The 24,661-nt window shown below is 54.4% G+C and overlaps 6 protein-coding genes across 9 annotated transcripts in view; 2 read left to right on the top strand and 4 right to left on the bottom strand.

Moving 5' to 3' along the window:
• Window positions 1–3,093, bottom strand: part of LOC113205256 (uncharacterized) — a 195,168-nt gene extending 192,075 nt beyond the window's left edge. The window contains exons 1-2 of the mRNA XM_052267458.1: window positions 2,935–3,093; window positions 1,154–1,462 (exon numbers count right to left, since the gene is read on the bottom strand). Of these exons, the coding sequence (XP_052123418.1) occupies window positions 1,154–1,286 (133 nt within the window). The 5' untranslated portion in view covers window positions 1,287–1,462; window positions 2,935–3,093. The remainder of the gene's footprint in view (window positions 1–1,153; window positions 1,463–2,934) is intronic.
• A 2,828-nt stretch (window positions 3,094–5,921) lies between these two features.
• LOC113205242 (uncharacterized) lies at window positions 5,922–13,152 on the bottom strand. 3 transcript variants are annotated; one of them, XR_008011146.1, is made up of 8 exons: window positions 12,894–13,152; window positions 8,927–9,107; window positions 8,436–8,835; window positions 7,914–8,180; window positions 7,650–7,835; window positions 6,943–7,456; window positions 6,304–6,825; window positions 5,922–6,197 (listed from the first exon to the last, which is right to left on the bottom strand). XR_008011146.1 is itself a non-coding variant. In XM_026420779.2 (6 exons), exons 2-6 carry the CDS (start codon window positions 9,103–9,105, stop codon window positions 7,145–7,147), a joined length of 1,344 nt encoding a protein of 447 aa, XP_026276564.2. In that variant the 5' UTR covers window positions 9,106–9,107; window positions 12,894–13,152; the 3' UTR covers window positions 6,876–7,144. The 3 variants fall into 3 exon arrangements, 1 of the variants encoding a protein (XP_026276564.2); XR_008011145.1 differs by having other exon boundaries at window positions 5,922–6,825; XM_026420779.2 differs by lacking the exons at window positions 5,922–6,197; window positions 6,304–6,825 and having other exon boundaries at window positions 6,876–7,456.
• LOC113205252 (nudC domain-containing protein 3-like) lies at window positions 5,991–6,806 on the bottom strand. Its single transcript, XM_026420793.2, has 3 exons — window positions 6,729–6,806; window positions 6,304–6,471; window positions 5,991–6,197 (listed from the first exon to the last, which is right to left on the bottom strand). Exons 1-3 carry the CDS (start codon window positions 6,804–6,806, stop codon window positions 5,991–5,993), a joined length of 453 nt encoding a protein of 150 aa, XP_026276578.1.
• A 2,544-nt stretch (window positions 13,153–15,696) lies between the features above and the next one.
• On the top strand, window positions 15,697–18,096 carry LOC113205244 (inactive pancreatic lipase-related protein 1-like). Its single transcript, XM_026420781.2, has 9 exons — window positions 15,697–15,891; window positions 15,988–16,282; window positions 16,370–16,529; window positions 16,601–16,832; window positions 16,931–17,074; window positions 17,200–17,307; window positions 17,471–17,588; window positions 17,681–17,826; window positions 17,918–18,096. Exons 1-9 carry the CDS (start codon window positions 15,807–15,809, stop codon window positions 18,049–18,051), a joined length of 1,422 nt encoding a protein of 473 aa, XP_026276566.1. The 5' UTR covers window positions 15,697–15,806; the 3' UTR covers window positions 18,052–18,096.
• LOC113205245 (cuticle protein 19-like) lies at window positions 18,089–19,341 on the bottom strand. Its single transcript, XM_026420782.2, has 3 exons — window positions 19,119–19,341; window positions 18,575–18,748; window positions 18,089–18,452 (listed from the first exon to the last, which is right to left on the bottom strand). The coding sequence occupies exons 1-3, from the start codon at window positions 19,275–19,277 to the stop codon at window positions 18,285–18,287; spliced, it is 501 nt and encodes a 166-aa protein (XP_026276567.1). The 5' UTR covers window positions 19,278–19,341; the 3' UTR covers window positions 18,089–18,284.
• A 519-nt stretch (window positions 19,342–19,860) lies between these two features.
• LOC113205249 (puromycin-sensitive aminopeptidase-like) lies at window positions 19,861–24,502 on the top strand. 2 transcript variants are annotated; one of them, XM_026420787.2, is made up of 12 exons: window positions 19,861–20,263; window positions 20,761–21,002; window positions 21,089–21,242; window positions 21,391–21,822; window positions 21,902–22,066; window positions 22,221–22,325; window positions 22,404–22,913; window positions 22,999–23,224; window positions 23,301–23,500; window positions 23,603–23,710; window positions 23,784–23,903; window positions 23,996–24,502. In XM_026420787.2, the coding sequence occupies exons 1-12, from the start codon at window positions 20,126–20,128 to the stop codon at window positions 24,209–24,211; spliced, it is 2,616 nt and encodes an 871-aa protein (XP_026276572.1). In that variant the 5' UTR covers window positions 19,861–20,125; the 3' UTR covers window positions 24,212–24,502. The 2 variants fall into 2 exon arrangements, with proteins under 2 accessions (XP_026276572.1, XP_052123420.1); XM_052267460.1 differs by lacking the exon at window positions 19,861–20,263 and adding an exon at window positions 20,293–20,544.
• The last annotated feature ends 159 nt before the right edge of the window (window positions 24,503–24,661 follow it).

Below are 24,661 nucleotides of genomic sequence, written 5' to 3'. Positions count from 1 at the left end.
CGACCCGCGCCCCGCCGCGCTCCGCAACGGCCCCCCAAGCATTCCAGCAGGCTCAGGCCGCGGGCGGCGAGCCCGGCGCCCCGCGTTCTATTTAAATCGGGGGCCTTTTTAACGCGTCGCTCGTAACTTAAACGCGGCTGTGTCCGGGCGCGGGGCGCCTTGCTGAGCGAGGCCCCGGGGCCCCAGCCCCGTGAACGAGGTCTCTTTTAATTTTCCCATGGTCTGGAGACAAAATAATCCATCCCCTCGAGGTAATAAAATTCCTCGGCTGGCATGTGCCAAAAAAAAATTACCAGCAGCAGCAAGCCCTGAGTAAGATTTGCACTCTTTTTGAGGGGTCGCTTTCTCTTTAATGAGGGTGGGGGATTAACTTTACAGACTGCATTAGTGACGAAAACAATAGAATGTGAAAGGAGGCAACTTTATAAGGCACGAGGCACGGAAAGGAGCGAATCTCCATAACCCATTAGTATGAGGAAAAGTAAATATGTTTAAAGAGTTTAAAATTGTATAGACATGGCAAGGGAAGGGTGGCGAGTTCTCTCAAAGTTTTGATAAAAATTTAGATTGACAATAATAGAAGGTGAAACCCAAGAGGAAGTATATCTTCTACAATGCTGAGTTTAAAAACTTACTCAAAAATTTCCATTTGCTAGTTTGTAGTTGAGCCTGTGGGGTGGGGGACTGCTACTGCAGCAGCCCGCTGCCGTATGAAGCACGACGTCCTTGAAACGTGCTTTTGTCCCAAAGATCCATAGTTGATTGAAATGAATTTCGAATCTAGGTAGCGCCTGCAACGAACCTAAGGCTTTTTTTCTATTTTATCTCACTGAAGAAACAAACCAGCAAAGCAATAAGGTGGAACTAACCTCAAAAACACACGTCACAGTTTAAACTGGGAATATGTCGAACCAAAAATATCCCTCGTAGAAGATTGGAGCACAACTTTTAACAATTAACTCTAAAAACCTTATTTCCATTTCACATAAGTATACCCAAAAGAAAGAAATAAGTAAACAGTGGCGAACGGCGGGAGCAGAGCAGCGTACCACTTCCGGAAACTGCGCAACGGAAGTCGACACCTGATACACAGCCGCCCCGCAGGAGCGCCAAATTTTGAAACCTGTTGTTTTCATGCACTGTACCCTCTTACCTGAGCCGTCGACGTGGGCGGCAAGAAACACCGATACGGCCAGTAGAACCGCGAAGGACGACGTCGGCGAGGTGCTCAGGGCACATCGCCCGCGTAGGAGCAGGCCCTTCGGGCGGTTCGTCCTCATCGCCATCCTCGACTAGCGAAAGTCGTCGACGAACACCAGCATCCGACGACTCGGGCACGGCGGCGGTGAGGTGCGCGTCGAGGGGTCAAGGGCGAAGTCCAGGTCGCCGTCGAGGGAAGGCGTCAGCAGCAGCGAGCGTGTGGCTCACGGAGGAGCTACCTCCCCCGCCATCCCTGCAGCATCTGGAAGAACAGTACAAATAGGAGGCTCAGCGAAACAGTTCGAGGACGCGGAAGAGGGTGGAGGGGGAATTAAATAAATAGTTTTGGTGAAATGTCGAGGTGGAGCGCTGGAGCGCAGAGCTTTGCCTGACCAGGTGCGCAATCTGGGGGGTCCGAGCCGAGGCACCCACGACCCACCTTTAGCCCGGTGGGGACCTCGCAGCCCCCTGCCGCGCCCCCGACCGGCAAGAGCACACCCAGCAGCAGCAGCAGCAGCAGCAGCAGGTCGGGACCAAACCGACTGACTTAACCAACCAGCCATAATTGTCCAAGCCCACTGAATGAATAGCCGGGGCCCTAATGTCAACAACTCCTCAGCGACGCGCGGGGGAGGGGGCCCCGGAGAAGAGGGCGGGGGGTCCAACCACAAAGACGGGGACAACAAGGTTGCGTGCTGATCATTCCCTACCTCCCCCGCCGCCCCCTCCTCCGTCGCGCCCCTTACCTGGCCCTTCCCTTTCTCTGATCCCTTTGTTTGGGAATGGCATGGCGCCTCTTGACCCAGGCGCCCACACAAACCCCCTGCCCTCTCCCTCCCTTCTCCTCCTCCTCCTCGTGCTGCTCCTCCTCCGGCCACCCCCACTATACTTCCAACTCAAACATTTTCCGGCCTCGGTCACGGAGCACTTTTTGAGGCTTTCAGCAGCGCAGCGCCCCCGCCCGGCGAGTGCGAGCGAGGCGGAGACCCTCTCGGTACAGGCCAATTAATTCGCACAGTGAGTGATGACACGGGCAGAGTGAGAGAGAGAGAGACAGAAATCGTACGGGGAAAGAGAGGATCGACACGCCAGGGCAGGTTCGCCATCACTCTAATAGCCTCTTTTTTGGCCCTCTCTCATCATCATTCCCAATGTTTCGCTCCGCCAACGCCGTTTCCCGTCGTCCCGGCTGCCACCCGGACCGATGGGGTCGCTGTCACCCACCCCGTCTGGCAAAAGCGCGCGACACGCTCGGCGACACGCGGTTTCAAGTGCGTGTTATTTTTCCGTTCCGCCCGCCCCTGCCGGGCGGCAGCTGCGACGGCTCTCATATTTTTCCAAACAGACTGCAGTAGATTCTACTTTGTGGAAGTAGACGGCGGCGTGGTGCGGCAGCGGCGGCGGCGGTGGGAGCGCAGTCGCACGGCGCGGACAGAGTGCGCCACTCTCCTCGAGTACCACCCGACCCGACCCGCCACCCGCCCGCGGAACATGCTGCTGCTCCCATGCCACTCCCGCGCCCTTATTTTCAGATGTTGTGATGCGAGTATTCTGTCTCTTTTCGCTGCTCGACGGCTCGCGGGGGCAAAGTGCGACGGCGGGTACGACGCACCGCCAAAAAAAAGTTGGCGCGCGCGCAGGGGCAAAATAGCTGTCTTTTGATGACGAGGGACTTTTTCGAGGACATCCGCGGCGCCGGCCGGCTCCGAGGAAGCAGTATGGCTATTGGCTTACCCTGGTGCGACCTGGCGAGCAGCCCCAGACCCTCCCGGTCCGTCGCGGCGGCAGCGTCGCGACGCTCACACATCGAACACGTGACGAGACGCGGCGGCTCTGGCGGCGGCGCGCGGGCAGCAACGGCACAGGGACGTCCGTCCGCGGCGGCGTCTCGCAGAGACTGGAGCGGGGCGGTCCGCAGCGCCGCGTCGCGCCCGCCCCCACCCGCCGCCCCCACGGCGCCCCCACCCGCCTCGATCAGCTGAGGGCTGGCTGGAAAGCCACCGCCGCTGGAGCGGCCCCAGGGTGTGCGATTTCAACGACGCGGACGCGGGGGGCCGCACTTCATTCGCGTCGCACCTCCGCAACCTACCCCCTCATTAAAAATGTGTTCGAAAGTCGTTCGGGTAATCCGCTCCGACGCGACGACAGGAGAAGATGTGTGTGAACTGAAATAAAGATGATCTCCGGCTCCCTTAGCACGTTGAGTCCGACGTGACCACACGTATGGTCACAAAGCACGTGATTAATGACCCCCTGAGACTCAACGTGTTAACGGGGAGCTTGTTCCCCTCCCCCGTTCCCCTATGAAAACCGCAGATGCCTTTCTTCGTGTGGGGGAGCAAAGACGAAAACGGTTTCATTGATGATTAAGTGTCAGACAAGGAAAGGATTGGGTTGGGTTGTTTGGAACGTGTGAGCCAAAAGAGTGGGTGGGTCTGACTACGGTTCCTGGCCATGGAGCCTTATGAGCTGGAGCTGGAGCTGACTGTCCAGAGCGCAGACAGTGCATGAACTGTTCAGCGACTCAACACCATCACTTTTACACCATTCGTTTACACGGGTGTGTGGGGGGGAGGGGGTGAGAGGGGTGAGGTTTGCCAAAAGCTCAGCTTACAAGGGAACCTTTTCAGGTGTAAATCTCCGATTTCGTTGAAACTTGGAAAATTTGAAGGTTATTTATGTAGAAATCGGATGGCACTTGAAATTGTTCCTAAACCTGACATTTAGTTTTCCCCTATATAAGGTAGGAGAAAGGTGTTAGAAAAAAATATTTTTTGAAAAATGTAAAGCAGTGTTCTAAGGGGTAACTCGCGAAAGTAGTGCTCTTTGGGTCAAAATTTTGTCCGTTTTGCTCTATTTTGAACCGTTAAAGCGGTAGAGGGATATTTGGAGCAAAAAACAGTGTCAGGCTTAAGTAAACCCCTAATAAATGTTAAGTTTAGGAAAAGTTTCAAGTGCCATCTGACTTCTATTATAATAACCTTTAAATTTTCCGAGTACCAACGAAATCGGAGATTTACACCTGAAAAGGTTCCCTTGTTAGGCTGTTGCAGCCATGCACCGCGCGCTCAACAATAGCTGCGGCGAGCTCGCGGGCCGCGCCTGCGCGGAGGGCGCGGGCGCGGTGGAGGGGCGGCGAGTGTTGCTAAGCACCGGTGGGTACTCGAGCGCAGCGGCACAGTCGGTGGTTAGACTCCGAGCGGTTCACAAGTCGGTCTCAGCCTTTCAAGTCGCCACCACATCCCAACCCTCACCGAAGCCATGGCCCTCTGGAAGACCTACCTCATCATCGGCCTCTGCCTCTTCGTGTACGCCGCCCTGGCCTCGCCCGCCAACAAGCAGGACTCCGAGAGCGCGTCCGCCTCCGAGGGTGGCTCCGCGTCCGAGGGCGGGGCCCCGCCCGCGCACGAGGGCTCCAAGCCCTCCAAGCCCTCCAAGAGCGGGTGAGTACAGCCCGGGTCCCCGCGCCCCCGCCGGCCGCCCCCGTGCGCCTCTCCGCCGTCGTGCTGACGGCCGCCCCTCCCTTGCCCCCGCAGCGCCTCCGCCCTGGGCGTGAGCTCCCCGCTGCTGGCCGCCGCCTCCCTGCTCGGCGCCGCCCTGTACCTGCCCTTCTCCCGCCGCACGTCGCACTGATCCCATGGTGAGTAAGACCACGCCTGTCGCCGTCGATGCGCTCACCATTTTCCCCGGGGGGTCCCTCCGCCCCTCCGGGTCCCTGTGCTCTGCCGATCCGGTCGCCGTGACGGTGCCCCTCCGGCGCGTCCACTGCCCGGGCCCGGAGTAGTATATGGGGCACGGTGACATGGAGCTTTTCTCCTTGTGGGACTAGTGGGGGTCGGGGGGGATCAGGGGCTGTCGCCCAGATTGTATGTCACTGTTGCCTCCCTGCGGGCCGGGGGGGTCGGGGCGGGCGCGCGTTCAAACAATGGCGTGCCCTCGCAGCAACAATCGCGGTATTGGCGGTGTCGCAGGCTGATTGTGGGGGATTCAGAATTTTGATCCTGGGAGAGACGGGGGGCGGGTCCTGGTGAGCTTTGTTTTTGCTCATCACGGTTACATTGACGGGGTTTTGCCTCTCCAGGTCGATGGGCCGGACGACGACGGCAGCACCCGTCCAAATTTCCTGTGGGCTCCGTGCCAGGCTCCCCGCCGCCGAGGAGGAGAGCGCCATCGGCCTCCCCGCCGCTGAGGAGGAGAGCGCCATCAGCCTCCCCGCCGCCGAGCAGAGCGCCATCGGCCTCCGCGCAGTCGAGGAGGGGAGCGCCATCGGCCTCCCAGCCGCCGAGGAGGGGAGCGCCATCGGCCTCCCCGCCGCCGAGGAGAGCAGCGCCATCCGCCTCCCCGCCGCCGAGGAGAAGAGCGTCGTCAAACTCCCCGCGCCCGAGCGAAAGCCTTGTTGATCGTTTTGGTTTAATAAATGCTGTGGTGTTGTACAAATACATGTGTCTCTTTGAGTGATGTGTGGAGAGTGCTGATGCTGGAGTATGGAGACGGAGATACAGTCTGCCTGGAAAATACTGAATGTCTAACTCTGGAAGCGAACACGACGCGTACACACTTTCAGTCTGGCGGTGAAGGAAGGTCCATGACGATTGATGGGTGACAAATGATGAAACAGATCTAAAACGCATTGAATATTTTGGGCGGGGAGGGGACTGGGACAGGACAGGGACAAAATAATTCAAATGGCAATGAGACTCGGGCAATTTATTACGGTTTCTTTGTTTTTTTTAAGTTTCGACAGACAGTCAAAGTCGAGGTCTTGGAACACTTGGCCCCGTCACGCCCCATCACGCTGGCACACGGCCGTGCTCTTGGTCACCGTGTGCGGCTCGCTGCTGCTGCTTCTGGAGGTCTTGCCACCTCAGCTTCTCGACCACCATCGCTTCCTCGCTGCGCAGCTCCTCCAGCGGCACTTCCCTGGCGGGCACGTCCGCCGGGGGCTCGCCTTCCAGCAGGCTGGTCCACCAGCGGGGCCGCGCCTTCTCCAGCTGCACCTGCAGGCGCGAGAACAGGTGCAGGTGGAGCGCCTCCAGCGGGTGACCAAACCCGCCCTCCCTGCCCGCACCGCCCATTCAAGACAAGAGCTACGACATTGCCTACGTGCACGTGTTGTCCCGGGAGCAGAGTCCAGAAACTCTCCTTGTCTCTGACGGCGTGCTTGAGCTTGCCGCTCACCAGGTCGCGCTCGCCGTGGCGCACCAGAAGCGAGTCGGTCCTGATGAGCACCTCCAGGGCACCGCTGGACACGACGGACTTCGGGACCACGACCTGGGGGAGAAAGGAGACAACGCAGCCCTGAGCATGTGCGCGCGCGTGAGAGTCAGTTGTAGAGAGAAGTTTGCTGTTTTTATTTTCCAAAATTCATCCGCCCGCTCTTTAGAAATTTTGTTTTGGAAAGTTTATTGACCGGGTCATTTTTTTTTTCGCGACGATCGCAAAACAGATGCATATGACTTTGTGTGTGTCTGTTGTGCGTGAACGTTTCCCCCTCGTGTTTTCTCCATGAAGTACGGAGGGATTTGCACCTGCACGTCGAGGTCTTGGTGCGTCTGGCTCCAGCGGTACGCCCCCCGGTCAGCGCCGTTGTAGGCGTCGGGGTCCATGTGCGTCGCGAGAGGCCGGCTATACGGGGAGAGAGAAAGGGGGGGGGGGGTGGGAAAGGGAAATCCACATCAGTAATGCGGAATAGCTTTATTGGTCCCAGCACACCTGTCCCTGTGCCTCCACCGCGGTGCTGACCTCGTCGGTGCGCTGGCTGCTCGGAGGGTCGGGGCCGGGAGGCCGGGGGCGGCGCGGGGGCGGGGGTCGTGTGCAGGGGCGGCGGCGGCGGGGGCGGCGGGGGCAGCGGGGGCGTGCGGCGACAATGGCGGCCGGGCCCCGGCAACGAACTTCCCCGGGGAGCCCCGAGGCCGGGCCGGCGAGGGCAATGACCGCCATCACGTCACACCGCGCGCAGCAGCGAGCCCACCGTGAAGTTTGTGGGCCTGGCCAGGGCGAGCGCGCGCTGCACCCCGGGCCCCCAGTTGTTGAACAGCCCGTCCTCCAGGCCGGCCACCCTCAGGTCCGGGTTGGCGGCGCGCAGGCTCTCCACGGCCACCATCATCGAGTTGTAGTTGCCGAGGTGGCCCGACAGACGCAGCAGCTGCAGGTGCGGCAGGCGGCGCGCCTCCAGCACGTGCTCGGCGCGCATGTTGTCGGCGGCGATCTCCCGCAGCGGGCACGCCGACAGCGGCAGCGCGAAGCGCGCCGGCACCTGGGCGAGGAGGAGAGACATGGTGGTCAGTAGGGCGGTCAGCGGGGTGGTCAGCAGAGCGGTTAGTGGGGCGGTCAGCATGGCCGTCAGCAGGGCCGTCACGGAGGGCCGTCAGTAGGGCGGTCTGCAGGGTGGTCAGCAGGGCTGTCAGCAAGGCGCGGAGGCTAGGCCCACCCGCTTTCTAAAGCCTCACCTGGCAGCGTCGGAATGTGATGCAGCGGAGGTTGTGGCAGGTGTGCCCCACGGCGGGCAGGATGTCGAACAGCGAGGGGTTGACGCCGTCCAGGGAGAGGCTCTGCAAGTGCGCGATGACGGGCGAGCGCAGAATCCACATGGCGGTGGCGCGCCGGGGAAGGCCGAGGAGGGTCAGCGAGCTGAGCTGCAGCAGGAGGGGCGGTCATGTCAGCAAGCGACCAGCACCCTGAGGGCGATCATGCGCGAGCATTCTCATACTCACGTTGGGGAGCGCGTCGAGCCGCCACAGGTCGTGGCAGCAGCCGACGCCGAGGTGCTCCAGCTGGCGGCACTGCTTGAGCACGCGGATGAAGCGCTGGTTGAGCTGCTGGCCGGGGCTGAGGATGACCTCCCGGAGCATGGGGCCGCGCACCCGGAGGAACCCCTGCAGCAGCCACTGTGCCGGGCCGGGCGGCAGCCCGCGCAGGTCCAGGTGGCGGAGGGCGCCCCAGCCCTCGTCCCAGCGCCAGCACAGCTCCTGGGGCAGCACCTGCACCGCCCGACCCGACACCACAGACTTTAGACACTATTTATTTTGCCGCGTTACGTCAACTAGCGCTGGAAAAATGTCATTGATAGTCATGCATGTGCTGTGAGACGCGGTCCATTCCGCGGATCAGCCTAATCCCTAATCGGATTCGCGAGCAGACCGAGATGGCGCCACCGGGCGGCAGCGAAGCGCTACTCCGCGGCCGCGTTAGGATCCTCGGGCCGCGGGGTAGCGCCGGTGTCCCCGTGCACTCACGTCCGGGTCGGTGAGCCAGGGCGTCTGGCTGTCGCCCATGCTGAGCTCGAGACGACGCAGCCTCGGCATGGACGCGAGCAGGGTCCACAGCTGGGCGGTATCCTCGTCGAGGGGCGGCTGCAGCTGCAGGCTCACGTGCTCCAGGCTGTGCCAGCACTTGTCGAGCAGCTCGAGCAGGCGGCGGCGGCAGTGGGCGCCCCGGCCCAGGGCGCCGCTGAGGGCGCCGCCGCCCGCCAGCGAGCCCCGGTGCAGGCCGCGGGGCGCCCCCGAGCACGAGGCGCCCCGCAGGCGGCGCGCGTGCGAGGCGCAGTTGAGCACGGTGCGCCACTGCTCCTCGCTCAGGCAGCCCGGGGCGCCGCCCTTGCGCAGCTCCAGCGCCAGCACCGCCGGCGGCGTCCATCTGAGCCACTCAGAAGACAATAATCGTTTCCATTCATTCAAAATTAAAACAAACAAATACATTTTTCTCGACGACCGAATCGTCTGCTCACCCGACACGCTCGGCGAAGTCCGCCTCTCGCTCGAAGGTGATGACCGTGTTCCTCCACGCCCCGCGCGTCCGGGCGAGGCGCTTCCACAGGCGGCACACGGCCGGCACGGACCGGCGCAGGGTCCGCTCGTCCAGCAACCCCAGGATCAGGTGCACCAGCTCCTCGGGCAGCTGTTCCATCTCTGCGGAGACAAAGTCGGAAAGTAGGAATAAGAAGAAACGAGCAGCAGGATGACAGGCTGTTCCGAAAAGGAACTCCTTTGAGTTTTAGGGGCTGTGTACAGTCGGTGGCCTAAGTGCAGGGGTTTTCAGGAGACCTGTAGTGCGAATTGCCTATCTCACCAACCACCCCCAGACACCCTTTCTTGACTCACTTAAAGGGCCCCCTTCCGCTCGGCGCTGTGCGCTGCGCTGATGAACAACAGCGAGGTGGATCCAGGCGCGATTGTGTGTACAAACGACTTTTGGTCTTTTGGCGCGTTGGCCAAAACTTCAACGTTGTAATTTTGCCGATGAGCCCGCCCAGTATTTTCGCGTCACATAGCCCCTGGTATGGCTGGCGGTGGTCAGCCCCGGTACGTGCCGTACCGTACAGCCGCTGCAGAGGAGGCACTCCTTGAGCACGGGGTGCATTAATGCTCGGCAGGTTTCACCTTGGCCTACCCTGGCCGTGTGTACCTACCTCTAGAGCGCTCTAGAGGTGCCTCCTTGACCCGTCCGTACTCAGTTCCCACCCTGTAGTAAGTACACGTCCGCGAGGACCGTCACCGCCGACGCGAGTCCTTATTCTAATCAAATGGTCTTCTTTTTGTTGTGATTGTATCTCAGTTTGAAGCACGCCCCTATCAAGATAACTGGGAAAACTCCCTCACCCGCCCCCCCCCCCTTATTTTTCCAGTTGACATGTCTTTCATCCTTCTTTTCCTCTCCGACATGTTACTGTGTGCATTTCCCGAGCGGCCACCGTGCCCTGGAGATCCGAGCTTCCTCTGTGACCTCAGCGCATTTCTGCAAAATGTCGACGTCACTTACGGTGTCTCGTCTCTTCCCTTTCTGTTGACTTCCTCCCCCTCCCCCCTGCCCTCCAGCCTCACCAACCGGCCCGCCCAGCGCAGCGCAGCCAGTCAGTGTCAGTGTGAGGAGTAAGTCTCTCTGTCAGGAGTCGTGCGAGAGTCTTTTGCCCTAAGTGCATACGCCCTATCATTTATCGGTGTATGAATAGCCGCATTGATGCCTCGACGGTCTCGCCTACCAAAGTCATGTGTGAAAACACTTAAAAGCTCCGGAGTGTGGTTGTCCGGTCAAGTCTCGTGGTCCGGTGCCGAAAGCCTGCTGACGAGGTTAGGAGCGCAGGTCGTTCGCGTGTCGAAGGGTTTGGTGTCCTCTTGTTGTGAACAACTCAGAGTGAAAAACCAAGTGTTTGCGTGCTCGAAAATGATACAAGCCACGACTGTGAACTCGGAGCAGGAGCTGCCCTCCAGCACCCGCTCCGCCGGCGTGGACGCCGACAGCACGCTGACGGCCAGCAGCATCGACACGATCGCCGCCGCCGCCGCCCCTCCGTTCCAGAAGCTCCGTGGCGAGGAGAACTGGGAGGACTGGAAAATGCTAATGGAACTTCACTTGGGCAACCTCTTCGACTGCATCCTCCAGGACCCAGCGCCGGAGGCCATGCGAGCCCGGGACAGCGCCGAATTTCAAAGGGACCTGCAGGCGCGGACGCGGATCTTGTTCTCGATGGAGGAGTCCCTCCTCAGGTACGTCAGGGGGGCTAACACCGCTCACCAGGTCTGGACCCGCCTCTGTCTCGCCTTTGACGACAAGCTCAGCAAAAACCGCATAGCCCTGCTAAAGAAACTTATCGGTCTGCGTCAGAAGACGACGCTGACCGCCTACGTCGTTGAATTCAGGGACGTGCTGCAACAGATCACCGCGACGGGCCTCGAGATCGACGACATGGTGTCCACCGTCCTGCTCATGACCCACGTAAAGGAGCAGCATCGTCAAGTCTGTGAGTTGCTCGAGAGGACCTGTGTGAAGAGGCGACAGAACGGCACCGTGACCGTCTCGTTCGATCAGGTCGCCGAGGGCCTGCTACGTGAGGCGGAGGCGCTGCCGGTAGACGACGCCGACGAGGACCAGGACGACAAGGTCAAGGCCGAGGCCGCGGAACCCAGCGACCCCCTGCCCCCGCCGGTGACAGTAGAGAGTACTTCGTCTCAGCCTGTGTTTCCTCGAAGTGAACCGTTGTCCGACCCGAGGCTAAAAAAGTTCCACCCCTACCAGCAACGAGAAGTGCAGCCCAAAGCACCAAAATTCAAGAAGGCATATTATTGCCCCCCTAGCTTCCGTAACAAAAAGAGGAATAATTATCCCCCATGTTATTATTGTTCGAGAACTAATCACCTTGAAGTAAATTGCCATTTCCGACCTAAAGGCTCTCGAGAAAAAGTTTTTGCTTTGAGAAATTCCTCGTCAGGTCGTAGACAAGAGGCCAACATATCCAAAGGGTGGTCAATGCCAAAATCAAATGAACAAAAACCTGACATCAAGGCTGAACCAATTACGTACTAAAATATTATGTTTTGCAAGTGAAAGGACTCTGTTTAATTATATATTCATATTTCCGTTTGAGATTGTCATTGGATTTAGTCGTTCATTATGTTGGTTAATGTCAAATCTATTAACAAAATTAATTATATTTACATATTTCCATTTGAGATTGTCATTGGTGATTAGTCATTCATTACGTTGGTCAGTGTCAAATCTATTACCAAATTTCTCTGCACCTACAAAAGACACCGTTGAAGAACATTTTCAATGTAGTATGAGTGGGGACATTAAAATTTATTTGTAATTAATCATTTTCTTAATTACACAATTTGCTTTCCCTGACTCTTTTTAATACAACAGTTACGGTGCCTGTGACATCATAACCAGGCTTACCATGCCTTATGAAAACCACTGAGACTACCTCTGAACAGACAACTTTGTGAACCAATACAAAGAATGAGGATAAATTGATAATTTTTGCAAAATCACAATGCGCTTTCCCCACCTTTTTTCAAACAACAGTTATGGTGCCAGTGACATCTTCATCATTAACCATGCTGAGTATGCTTTAAGGAAACCTCCGACACTACCTTTGAAAAGACTACCTTGTGAACCCATTCAAAGAATAAGGGTGAAACCATATTCGACTCTTATAAATCTCAAGTGGTTTTTTTTGGACTTCTTTAACAGTTGTGAAAGGCCTGTTGGAAAACACATGGAGATGGAACACAACATTAAAACTGTTCTTACAAAGCAAATGAGAAATGTGGGGAATTTTTATCAGTGATTATTAAATTTAAACCGCCATTCTGCTGCAGTTTTGATCGATAAAGTGACGTTTACATGTGATTTTGGGCTGATTTTTGCGCAAGGTGTCATCCTGCCACACCTTGCACCGGCAAACACTTATATAGCGAGTTAGTCGTTAAAGGCCCTCCAAGTGGGACCTAACACCTCGTGTCTTTGGCACCTCCTCCACCCGCGCGCCAAACTTTTGCCTCACACTTTTCTCCCGCAGCTGCAGGATGCCCCCGCTGTTAGTCACCGTCCCGCCAGTGACAGAGTGGCACCTGTCGCAGTGGCAGCGCGGGGGGAGGGGCGGTGGGGAGGAGGGACCTACCAACACGGTTGTAGGGTACAGTCAGTACTCATTGGCACTCGGCGTCGCCACCCCACCCGAAACAGTTCAGTGATCTTGATATTGGTTGCAGTTGGCCCGGCTCCAAGATCAGCTGTTCCTCCAAGGTGCCCCCCCCCCCCCCCAACTAACGTGATTACACCTGTGATACTGCCGCCGTCCCTTGTTAGCTTGCCGGTCACGTACAACAGCTGCAAATACAAGAGGCTGCGATCCTTTTTTTCCTCTTCTTTTTTTATTTTTGCTGCAGTGCGGAAGCGTCGCGTTCGGTACTTACCAGCACCAGCCCTGGAGACGACGGCGCTTCATCCGGCGTCCCAACAGCGACATCCAGCCACTCAGTGGGGTCGGTGTGGTCGGGGTGGGGAACTTGAAGGCGTTCGGAGCGGGGGGTTGGGGTGTGCCAGGCTGGGGGTGAGGCGAGGGTCGTACTGCGGCGAACGGTTCGGTAAGGGGTCCCCTGCTCTCGGCGGTCCTCTCTCGCGGCCCCCCTTCGCGCGCCGCCACGACTAGTACTCAGCGACTGCACCGCGCTGCACACCAGCCCCTATAGGTACAGCCGGTACAGCACCGCGCGCCATCGACAGGCGAGCCAACGTCACAACATTGTAGCAAGAGAGAGAGACTGTCGTTCAAATTCTACAGTGCCAGCACTCCCACCCTGACTACGGGTGGCCCTTCAATTTCTTTAATTCATAGTGATTCGGGAATTTGTTTGTTGCTTTAGCATGTTTGGCCTAAAGACTTTTGTTTTCAGGAGTTTTCTCTTCTATTGTGTTTTATCGTTTCCAACGTACCGTGTGATTCAGAGAAGACGCAGGAGCGCGCAGGTTTGCCTACCCGATCTGTTCGTAAGGCGCCATATAGCCCCTTGGGCAGGCAAACCCGCTCGCACGGCGTCTTCTTTGAATCACCCGGTACTGTGTGACATGTGCAATGTTTCAGATGCAACATCATGTCGGACTATTCCTCGACTATTCCTGCAGTTTGGAAATAAGAAAGACAAGCTGCGGAAGCAAGTTTGATGAAATGGTGAGTGTTTCATTCGTTCTTTGCTTTACCGTGTTTCGTTGACCGTGCCCCACACAATGAACCTTTCTCGAGGCCCTGAGGCTTGAGAGCGCTTCCCCTGCCCGAGCCCCTGGGGCGCGCAGGGTGGGCCACCGGCACAACACAGCTGCTTTGCGGGTCGGCCTACCGCAACGTGTCACTGGCGCGATCATGATGTAGCCTAGCATAGCAACTGCGTCTTCTGTGTTCTCCACTCTGGCGTGGCTATAATGCTATGGGTCTCTGGCATTGGTAATTCGCGGTAACATACTCCAACCGATTGTGACTTGCGTGCAGAGGTCGGTGGGATCTGATCGGCGCGTGCGTTTCGAAAAGTTTCCTCAAATAATGTCCGCGATATATAAGGTATGGGCATGGGCAAAAATAAACTAGACAGACCCTACCTTAAGGCGTACCTTGCGTGCGGCGCGGCGCCGGAGCTGGTCATTTAGATGTTAATAACTGGCGTCCGCTCACGGCTGGAAGTTTCCCAGAGCCGCGCCTTGCCAGCGCGAGTTCTGGCGGAACCTATCTTTCCAGTCCTGCTCGGAAAAGCAATGTACCGGGTGGATTCGCCCCGCCCGGCCCGCGTTCGTATTGATGTATTGATACTCGACCGCGCGCAGGTTCCTGGGGTTGAGCTCATGCCTGTCGTCTAGCGCCTTTCGCGGCCCGAAGGGAGTACACCCAGAAAAATGAAGAGTTGTTGAAACGAGCGTATGGTTACTGCAGGGACAACCATAAACTAGACATGTGCGCCGCGCCGCCGTTGCGCCGCCGCCGCCGAATTTCAGTGCGCCGCCGCCGCTGGCTAAAGTTTTTCGGCGCGCCGCCGCGCCGCCGCCGACAATTTCATCGGCGGCGGCGTCGGCGTGGCTGGTGTAAAGGGTCATTTCGTATCTCGAACCTAACTTGGGGACGCCGGGTGGGTAGGCAACCTGCTTAGCAGCTCAAAATTTTAAAACAGTAAAACGATTTTAATCGAATTTTGCAAAGAATAAGTGGCGTAAGATTCTGGTGAACAAAAAGTCGTAAGGATTTTTTATGAGAAGGCAAATTCGCCCCCCAAAATCGTTAAAATGTGCAATTTATTTGGGTTCACGCCGGTGACGCCGCCGCCGCCGACTACCACATCGGCGTTAACGCCGGCGGCGCCGCCGCCGTTGACCAAAATTTGGCCTCACGCCGCCGCCGACAAAAGTCCAGTCGGCGCACATGTCTACCATAAACTATGGTTGAAGCAACAACAGCACAGGTGTACATCAACCAAGAATGCGTTTTTCACCACTGGCGCATCGTTGTCTCAGCCATATTTTATGGTTATACCTGAAAGAACCATGAGATTGTTCCTACGACTTTTAATTTTTCTGGGTGTAAGCAACCGGCCCGCGCGCATGCGGTGCAGCCAAGCAGGTGGAGCGAAGCAGTCGCCTGGTGTAATGTGGAAGTTTTTCGCCTACTTGCAGGCTAGCTAGCTGTCTACTGCGGCCGCTCAGCCAAGCGCGACCAAGCACAGCGCCTGAATACGAACGAGTGTGTTTTCTTGTCAAAGCCAAATCGCTGCGCGGCGGCGATGGAGTGTCATCCTCAATAGGTGACATCCGGCAGATTGACCCCGTTGTGAGGCTGCTCCGGATCAGCATCAACAGCGACGCGCTCAAGGTGAACTAGCCTCATGCCGCCCCGTCGCCGGCGCTTCCCCCGTCTTGCGGCGCCTATCTTTCCATTCGGCGTCGATACGAAAACAGAGCAAACCGATGCCCGCCGCGCGAAAGCTTGCCAAAATTATTGTGTTGTTGCCGAGAACGCGCCAGATCGCGTCATCGATAGTCTAGCTGGCGATTAGCCGCGGGCAACGACCTTTTTCGGTAGGCAACGGGTGGGGGGTCTAATGAAATAACATCGTTTGAGAGCGCGTGTTATGATAAGAGGCGGAACTACAGAGAAGAAGGAGGGGAGCTGGAGCGATCGCGAGGTACACGATGGAGGGGGGGAGGGGCGCGCCAGGTCGCCGCGGGGGCCAGCGAGCCACACATGCAGCACTGGCTGCCGGTGGCCGATCAGTTCCAAGCGGGTGTTCGACAGAGCGTGGTGCACGACCACGACTATCGCGCGACGCACAAAGTGACCGATCGACAACATGAGGTCCACGACGAGGACCGGCCTGCTGGTGTGCGCGGCCGTGGCGGCGCTGCTGCTCGGACTGGCGGCCTCAGCCCCGGCCAGTAAGTCGCGTGCGCGTGCGCTGCCGCCCCCGACCAGGTCCAGCCCGAGCTCGGCGTCGAACACCGGTTAACACCCCTCCCCTTCTCTCCTCACAGGTGACGACGCCGTGAGTTCCAGCACCGCGTCGGCGACCACCGCCGCGGACACCACGACGACCAAGAAGGGCATCCTGGGCGTGGGGAAGTCCGTGCTGGGGAAGGCCGCCGGGACAATCTCGAAGGCCGCGGGCAGCGCGGGTCGCTTCGTCGCGACGCGCTCCACGGACGAGGAGGTCTGCTACGACATCCTGGGCTGCTTCTCCCTCAAGTCGCCCTGGATCTCGCCCCTCCGTCCCCTGCCCGCGCCCTCCTCACCCGAAAAGATTGACGTCAAGCTGTATCTGTACACGAGGTGAGCGTGGTTGGTAAGGTGAGGTTCGGAAAACCAAGCCAGCTCCCCCCTTTTCACGCGGCCCTTGGTGTGTGTGCATCTGCGCAGGAACCAGGCGGGTCGCTACAACGTCACCACCTTCCCCGAGGTCGTTCTGGACGGCAGCGACTTCCAGGGCAGCCGCCCGACCTTCTTCGTCATCCACGGCTTCTCCAGCGACGGCAACGCCACCTGGCTCAGCGACCTCAAGGACGCCATCCTCAAGAAGGTTTGTCCCCTGCGCTAGACGTGCAAGTACCTTTCGTGATTCGAACGGGGCATACATGGTTTTCCTCTCAGGTTGACGGCAACGTGTTCCTGGTGGACTGGGGCAACGGCGCCAGCGACGGCACTTACCTGCAGGTCGCCGCCAACACCCGCATCGTGGGCGCCGAGGTCGGCCGTGTCGGCCGTCACCTGGTGGACGAGCACGCCGCCAACCCCAAGCACTTCCACTTCTTTGGCCACAGTCTGGGTGCGCAGATCTCGTCGTATGCCGCCAAGAACATCACCAACGTCGGCCGCATCACGGGTGAGTCCAGCCAGCCGGCAGTGCAGTATCTGTACTGCTCCACTGTGGTCTGGTGGTAGCCGAAAGTTAATAATTCCTTTCTTGGTCTATTTGCACAGCCATGGACCCTGCCCAGCCCGCGTTCGAGAACCTCGACAAACGAGTAAGGATTGACCCATCGGACGCAGACTTCGTCGACGTGATTCACTCGAACGCCAAGCCCACTATTCCTTTCATCGGATTTGGCATGATGAGACCTGTTGGTAAGTTGTTGTTTTGTTTTATTTTTAATGTGTGTGCTGCTGTTTTTCTTAAGCGGTGTGCCTATAGAGGGGACCCTGCCGGGCCCGCCTAACTGGCCGTCACTGATAGTGTGAATACCTTACAGGGCACGTTGACTTCTACATGAACGGGGGCGCGGACCAGCCCGGCTGCGAGACGCCAAAGCTGGACACGCTCAAGAGTATCGGCGACCTGGCCAAGATCCCCATCAACGGTAATTCCACAATAAAATTTAATAGACTGATATGAAGGATAAGGATGCCGTCCGCAATCCGCAGTGGTTTTGATTGCTGATAATGTTGCGATTGTTCTCGAAGAAAATGGTTCCCTTGCGCAGAGCTAAACTTTGTGATTTCTTTTTCTCCCTCGCGCTGTAGTGATCGGTAACCTGGTGTCATGCTCGCACGGTCGCTCCTACCTCTACGTGACTGAGGCCATCAAGAGCCCGTGCCGCATGTGGGGACACAAGATCAACCTTGCGCAGCAGCTTTTGAAGTGAGTACGCTGCGCGGTGCGATGGGCTGCCTGCCCGTCGGGCGCTCCAGACCCAGTCCTGTACTGACTTCCTCGTTCTCTCTTCTCCGCAGCCTGGGCTCCATCGGCCGCCTGAGCATCATCACCACCAGCGGGAAGTGCAAGCCCGGCGAGTGCACCCCTATCGGCCTGGACACGCCCAGCTACCCCACCAGGGGCACCTTCGCGGTGGGCACCGCGCCCGACAAGCCTTACTGCGGTAATTTGCGTGCTTCGTTGATGTTTGGGCCCCCGTTCGAAAACTGCTGCCCGGTCCTTTTCGGTCCTCATACTTTTGTTTTGTGGAACAGTTCCAGAGAACTCGGACGATGGCCAGCAGCTCAACGAACTGAAGGAGGCGGGCCTCCTCGACGGCAAGGACACCCCCTCCACCACCCAGTCCAGCGGTGGCCTGAAGGGACTCGTCCGTGCGGTCTCCGGGTAAACGGAATAGGCTATTCTTTTTCAATAAAAAAATCTACAATCAGTACATTTTTAATATATTTTGCAACAAAAACAAATATTTGAACAACAACAGTAATAACAAACAAACAATCCATTGCGCCTTACGAACTAGTTAACATGGTTTTAAATATGCATAACACGTCTAATGACTAGAATAACATGAAACTTCGCGGCCGCTCTGGTTCTGGGCTGTGCGATGCGAGAGTTGAGCGGTTAAGGATCAAAGTCCGTGTGGTAGCTGGAGCCGGAAAAGTACTCGGAGGGTTCGGACCCCACCGGAATGTCCACCGAGGAGGCGTCCGGCACGGACAGCTTGCTTGACTGCTTGGCCTCGGACTTGAAGGCCGCCGATAGGCTCGGGTCCGACTGGTGAACATTGGCCTGGAGGACATTGAAACGCAGTCGCTGTAATTCCAATTTCCCTGAGGGTACCCCAAATTACGCGGTACACATTCTTCAAAATGTAAATAAAAGAACATGATTAAGCAGAGTTTGTATCATACCTGGAAGCCGTTTTTGGGATCGACCGTGTAGGTGACGGTCCTCACGGACCCGTCGGCCTCCAGAACCTTGTACTCGCCGCGCACGTTGTCGCCGTCGCGCTGCTCCTTGTGGCTCTGCGCATTGCCGGACTGCGGGTCCTTGACGCCGTAAGCAAACGCGTACTCGGGGCGGGACTGCAACAGAAGCACCATGCTCGGTCTCGGGTTCTAGTAAGGTCCAGGGATCGTCCAGAAAGTGCGTCTGTTTTTCTCATATTCGTTCCGGAAATTGTGGATGCTTGGCGCCTGCGAGACTCGGGATAGGCTATCCCGCAGTACGCACATGCATCGTAGACAATGTGTTGCCTACCCATCAGGCGCCATGAGAGCTTGCGTAGTCTGATCTTTGCAATTTCTGAACGACAAATGACGGATGAACTTTCTGGGTGGTCCCTAGTATATACGACCGACAGTCACGTTATCCTTGGTCAAGAAGAAGTAAAAGCTTTCTTGGCCGTTTTGCCGCCAAAGCGAGCCGATCGCGACTGTACCCGAAGCTACTCACTGCGGCGTGGTCCAGGGCCGGGTCAAAGTGCAGGTCCGCGGAGGCCGAGCCCGATGAGGCGGGCAGGTCGGACACGATGACGGGCTCGATGATGACGGGGCCCTGCGCCAGCGAAGCGCCCGCCAGCAACAGCAGCACCAGCACCCTCGCGATGTCCATAGTCTGTCCTGCTGCACTCGCACTGCTGCACCGGTGTCCCGCTGCAACGGACAACTGCAGCCGCCTTCGGCCGGACCCGACAATTTAAAGCACGCCGCCGGCCGCACGCCGAGGAGAGGATTCGACACACTGGGCTCCGGGGCAGGACTCCATTCCCTTGCGACACCCCTCCCCCTCCTCCCTCCCTCTCTGATTGACACGCTCCGCACCTCCTCCTCCTCCTCTGCCTCGATTCCCCTGCGGACAGAGTGACCTCTCTTGAGTGTCCAGCGTCCACCGAATGAAAGTATTTTCTATCCTCACCTTCGCCACCCGCCCGGGTGGGCACGCCGCCGCCGTGCACCAAGGTGCCCCGCGTTAGCGCCGCTCTCCTCTGTCGAGCAGATTCAGCCTCCTCATTGGCGCAGCGGGGTGGTGGAGGGGGGGGGGGGGCGTCCGGTGCGGCGTGGCCCTGCAGCGCTGGCCGCGCTCGGCGCCGCGAGCGCGGTGGGCGGAGGCTCGCGGGGTGGCCGGGGTGGGCTGCCCTGCGCTGCGCCCTGCGCCAGCACGGCGCCGGCCTGCCTGCGTGCGCACCGTGCGCTCCGACACTCTGGACCAGGGCGCCCGCTCTCCTCCCCTCTCCCTCCGCTCGCCACCCCCCGAGACCCACCCCTAGGCAGACCCAACTGGGGTGGAGCAGGGGGAGGGTGGCGGGCGAGAGAGGACAGCAAACTCAGCTCCGACAGCTGAGGGGCCCCTTTTCCCCCAAGCGAAACTTGCGTCGAATACCTTTTTAGCCGCCTCTAGCCCTCACGGCTGGGTGCCAACACTGGCCAGAGTCAAGCGATAGTAGCCACCAATCAGTGAGGATGCCACGGATACCCACAACCCTGCCGTACAAATTTGAGAGGCTGCCCAGTTCGGTGGTGCCGTCGCACTATACCATTGTTCTCACGCCAGACTTAGAAAATTGTGTCTTCGACGGGACGGTGAATGTCGATCTGGAGGTAAGTTTGTCGATTTGGGCTCGAGTAGAGAGCACACGTATTGGAGTTCATTTCCGCAAGCACCCGGATATGGTATGCAGCCCTAGGAAACTGCATAACCTGCTTGCACTTCAAGTCTTTGTTCTCACATTGTTTTGTAATATTAAAAGAATTTTATTGTGAATTAAAATAAAGCTGACTAATTGTTTGAACTATCAAGTAATACTCATTATAAATAAGGCAGCTTGAGTGCACCCTGTTCCACCCCTGGACGCCGTGTCGTCTGCAAGACGTGACATTATGTATGATTTTGTTGTTGTTGTTGTTGTTGTTAACTTGCCTTCCCTCCGTGCTTGTGTGTGTGAGTGTATGTGTGTGTGTGTGTGTGTGTGTGTGTTTTCTGATATGTCACAACGGCTTGCTTTTGTTTTATTAATGTAATTAATCTAATAAATATTAATTTAAAAGTATTGATCTATTTGAATGTTTTGAGTTTGATTTGGTTTGATGTTCTCTAGGTGAAGCATCCTACCACACGCATTGTTTTGAATTGTGTGGATCTTGAAGTTAGACACATAGAACTTCATCATGATGATGGAACATTATTCTTACCAAGCAAAGTAATTTTTGCTGTGAAATGTGAGACTGTAGCAATATATTTTGCATCTGAAGTTCCTGCTGGCCGATGTAAGCTGTCAATCAACTTTAAGGGATACCTCGATGACTGTATGAGGGGTTTTTATCGATGCAAATACAAAAGGTAACGCCAATATTTAGAACTTGCCACATTTTCAGAGTTAAAGGGAAAATAATAATTTAAACTTTAATGTTTTTATGTTTCCAAAGTCATGACACTGAAGAAGAGCGATTTTGTGCAATATCCAAATTTGATGCTGGTCAAGCACACCGCTGTTTTCCATGTTGGGACGAGCCGGCTATCAAAGCAACATTTGATATAACTCTCCGCATTCCTACAAACAGAGTTGCTTTATCTAATATGGTAATTTTCCCTCCTGATTAAATGTAATTTCCTCAAATATTTTCAGAATTCCAGTGATGCTAGGTTTGAAACCCCTAGCAAATTGTTTGCACTGAGTGTAATTAGCTTATAGAATTTTAAGCAGGTTTGTCCATTTCTCCCTTTATAGCCTGTTTCACATGAAGAGGAGATGACCGATAGTACAAAGGCTGTACGCTTTGAGACAACTCCTATAATGTCAGCACATCTGGTTGCAATTGTTGTTGCTGAATTGGACTTTATTGAAGAAACTGTGGATGGCATACCTATACGAGTGTATACACCACTAGGAAAAAAAGAACAAGGAAGATTTGCTTTGGAAGCTGCTGTTAGAGTTCTCCCATTTTATAAAGAACATTTTGAGCTGCCCTATCCTCTTCCAAAATTAGATTTCGTTGCAATCGAAAATTTTTCCCCAGGTACAGTGGGAAATTGGGGTTGCATCATTTACAGAGACCTCGGTCTGCTTCGTGGTGATAAATTAAAACCTCCAAAGCGGACTGTGGCTTTATTAGTAGCGCATGGTCTTGTTTATCAATGGATTGGAGGCTTGACTACCATGGTGAGTTTTTTATTGGTTAAAATTAACTTTGTGAGCTCCCATCTTATCATGACTAATTTTTTATATTTTTTTTTTCCAGGAATGGTGGACCCACTTTTGGTTGAAGGAGGGATATGCAGCATTCCTTCAATACCTTTGTACTGCCCATTTGTATCCAGAATTTGACTTATGGACACAATTTATAAGTGATACTTATTGCCATGCCCGCACAATGGATGGTGTGAGGAGTGTAATTCCTCTTGAGGTACTTTCTTAGTAAACTTCCTTCTATATTTTCCTATCTAGAGTTGGATGATGATAATGAATGTTCCCTCCCCAATTCAAAATGAATTTTACTTTAGGCACCTCAGCACACTTTGTGAACAGTACATTTACAGTGCATATTATTGTCTTTTTAGGTGACTATTGGGCATCCAATTGAAGTGCAGGATGTTTTTGATGATATTTCTTGTAGCAAAGCAGCCTCTGTAATTAGAATGCTCCATAGATACATAGGAGATGCTGTAAGTGTGCCTCCTTCCTGTTAAATGACTGCAAAACTAATATCTTCTATTTATGAGAATGTGTAAATCCCTTTCCAGAACTTTACTAAAGGCATGAGCCTTTACCTTCATAACTTTGAGTACGGCAACGCTACCACTGATGACTTATGGGAATGCCTTGAAGAAGTGTCAAATAAACCAGTTCTTGAGATAATGCGTACCTGGACAAGACAAAGTGGATACCCTGTTGTATCAGTAAAATGTGAAATAGAGGGAGATACACATAAGCTTTACTTGGAGCAAGCCCCCTTCAAAGGAATTGGACTAGGCCCTGATTCTGATGACAGGCTATGGCCCATTCCAATTCAATTTAGTGCAGCTGCTGATCCGCAGCATGTTATACATGAGTACATGTTGCGTTCCAAAGAAGCCATTGTTTTGCTGGAACATGTGAAACCCACAGATTGGGTGATGCTTAATCCTGGGGTTTTTGGCTTCTACCGTGTCAACTATTCTTCAGAAATGCTAGAAATGCTTAAACCAGGAGTTGCTGATCTCTCAATTCCAGCAATTGACCGCTTAACACTTTTAGATGATTATTTTTCACTGGTAAAGTAAAACATTATGAATTAGTGACTGGAATACATTATTACGTGGAATGTTTGGTCAAATGATCGCTTTAAATAATTTCCAGGCAAAAGCAGGTCTATGTAGCACTGGTCAAGTCCTTCGGCTCCTTCATGCTATGAAGAATGAAACCAGCTGTTGTGTATGGGTAGAAATGTGCAACATTCTTGTGAGATTGCGGGTGCTCTTACAGCATTCAGATGATGTCTACCCCCTTTTCATGGACTTTGGAAAAAGGTTGCTGCAGCCTATTAGTCAGTCAATTAGATTGTGGAATCCAGCAGCAGATGAAAGTAAATGTTGGAAAATCCTCTAAATAATTTTCAGTCCAATATTGTTACTTCAATTATTAACTTATAATTTTTACAGAATATGAAGACAGGGTATTACGCTGCCTTATTCTAGACCAACTGAATGCTTTTGATGACCAAGCTACATATGAAGAGTCAAAAAAACGTTTTAATTCTCATGTGACCGGTTCAATTCGTTTGCACCATGATATTCAAAGCAGTGTCTACTGTGGAGTTCTTGCCAAAGCCGACACTGCAACCTATGAGACATTCCTAAAGGTAAATTGTAAAATTATTGTCAACTGCTAGGGGCGTCCTGTAAACATAACAACAATCAAACAAAATTCTTTTAAAAATTTATTATATATATTTTTACTGTAGATGTACCATGAAGCAACAAGTCAAGAGGAGAAAGACCGCATTGCTATTTCACTTGCAACAATTGATGATACTGAACTCTTGAGAGAGGTCATGAAGTTCCTATTCTCTGTAAGTAAATAGCGCATGCTCACTTGTATAGTAAAATTGACTTTTGTCATTTAATAATCTTTGTATTTGTAAGGATGAAGTAAACCCACAAATACTTTTAAGAGTATTTGGAGTGATGACACATATTAAAAGAGGAAGAGAAGTAATGTGGGAGTTCTCTAAAGAAAATTGGAACAAGCTGTACTCCAAATATGTGAGTAAAATATTATTCAAACATTTGATTTACTTTGTAAATTTCTGGTTCCAAAAAAAAGGTTTTAATATTTAATTTATAATTCCCAACAGGGCTCTTTTGCATTATTTTCTCACTACCTAGTAACAGCTTTTCAGAACTTTGCAACTCAAGAAATAGTAGAAGAACTAGAAGAATTTTTTACAAACAACGAAACGAGTGGGGCTGAAAAGGCAGTACAGCAAGTGTTATGTTATATACGCATGAACACTGCATGGTTAAAACGGGACCTAGTAGACATAAAATCAGTTTTGGAAAGTTTTCTGTAATTCATTTTTCTCAATAATTAGTACTTTCAATTAATAGATTTTGTATATTCTCAATCTTGTAATAATCTTTTACAACACATATCTCTTTGTAATAGCTATGCTATGACTGCGTTATTGAACAGTGTACTTTTATGACTTTTACCCATCTTGAATAAAATCCAAATAAAGTCAACACTATAAAGTTTGAAATTTGCAATCAACCCATAAAGCACCTGTCAATTTTCACAAAGGCAACAACAAACACAATTTAGATGGACAATAAGAAATATGAACTCCCACTGCTGTACCTGGCTGTCCTCCCGCAAAGGACAGAGATAACGGGACAACTAACGGGCCGAGGCCGAAACGGTGATCTCCTCTTTCCTCTTCCCTTTCGTTCGAGCCAAGCCGAGCTTTTGCTCTTTTTGCGTTATTTCCTTTTTTTCCCGTTTGTTTTCCCCCCTCCCCTCC

Source organism: Frankliniella occidentalis, unplaced genomic scaffold (assembly GCF_000697945.3).
Source record: "Frankliniella occidentalis isolate FOCC.00 unplaced genomic scaffold, Focc_3.1 Scaffold52, whole genome shotgun sequence".
Classification (NCBI taxonomy): domain Eukaryota; kingdom Metazoa; phylum Arthropoda; class Insecta; order Thysanoptera; family Thripidae; genus Frankliniella; species Frankliniella occidentalis.
The sequence above is the reverse complement of the archived record's forward strand: the minus strand, read 5'-3'. Positions and strand labels throughout refer to the sequence as shown.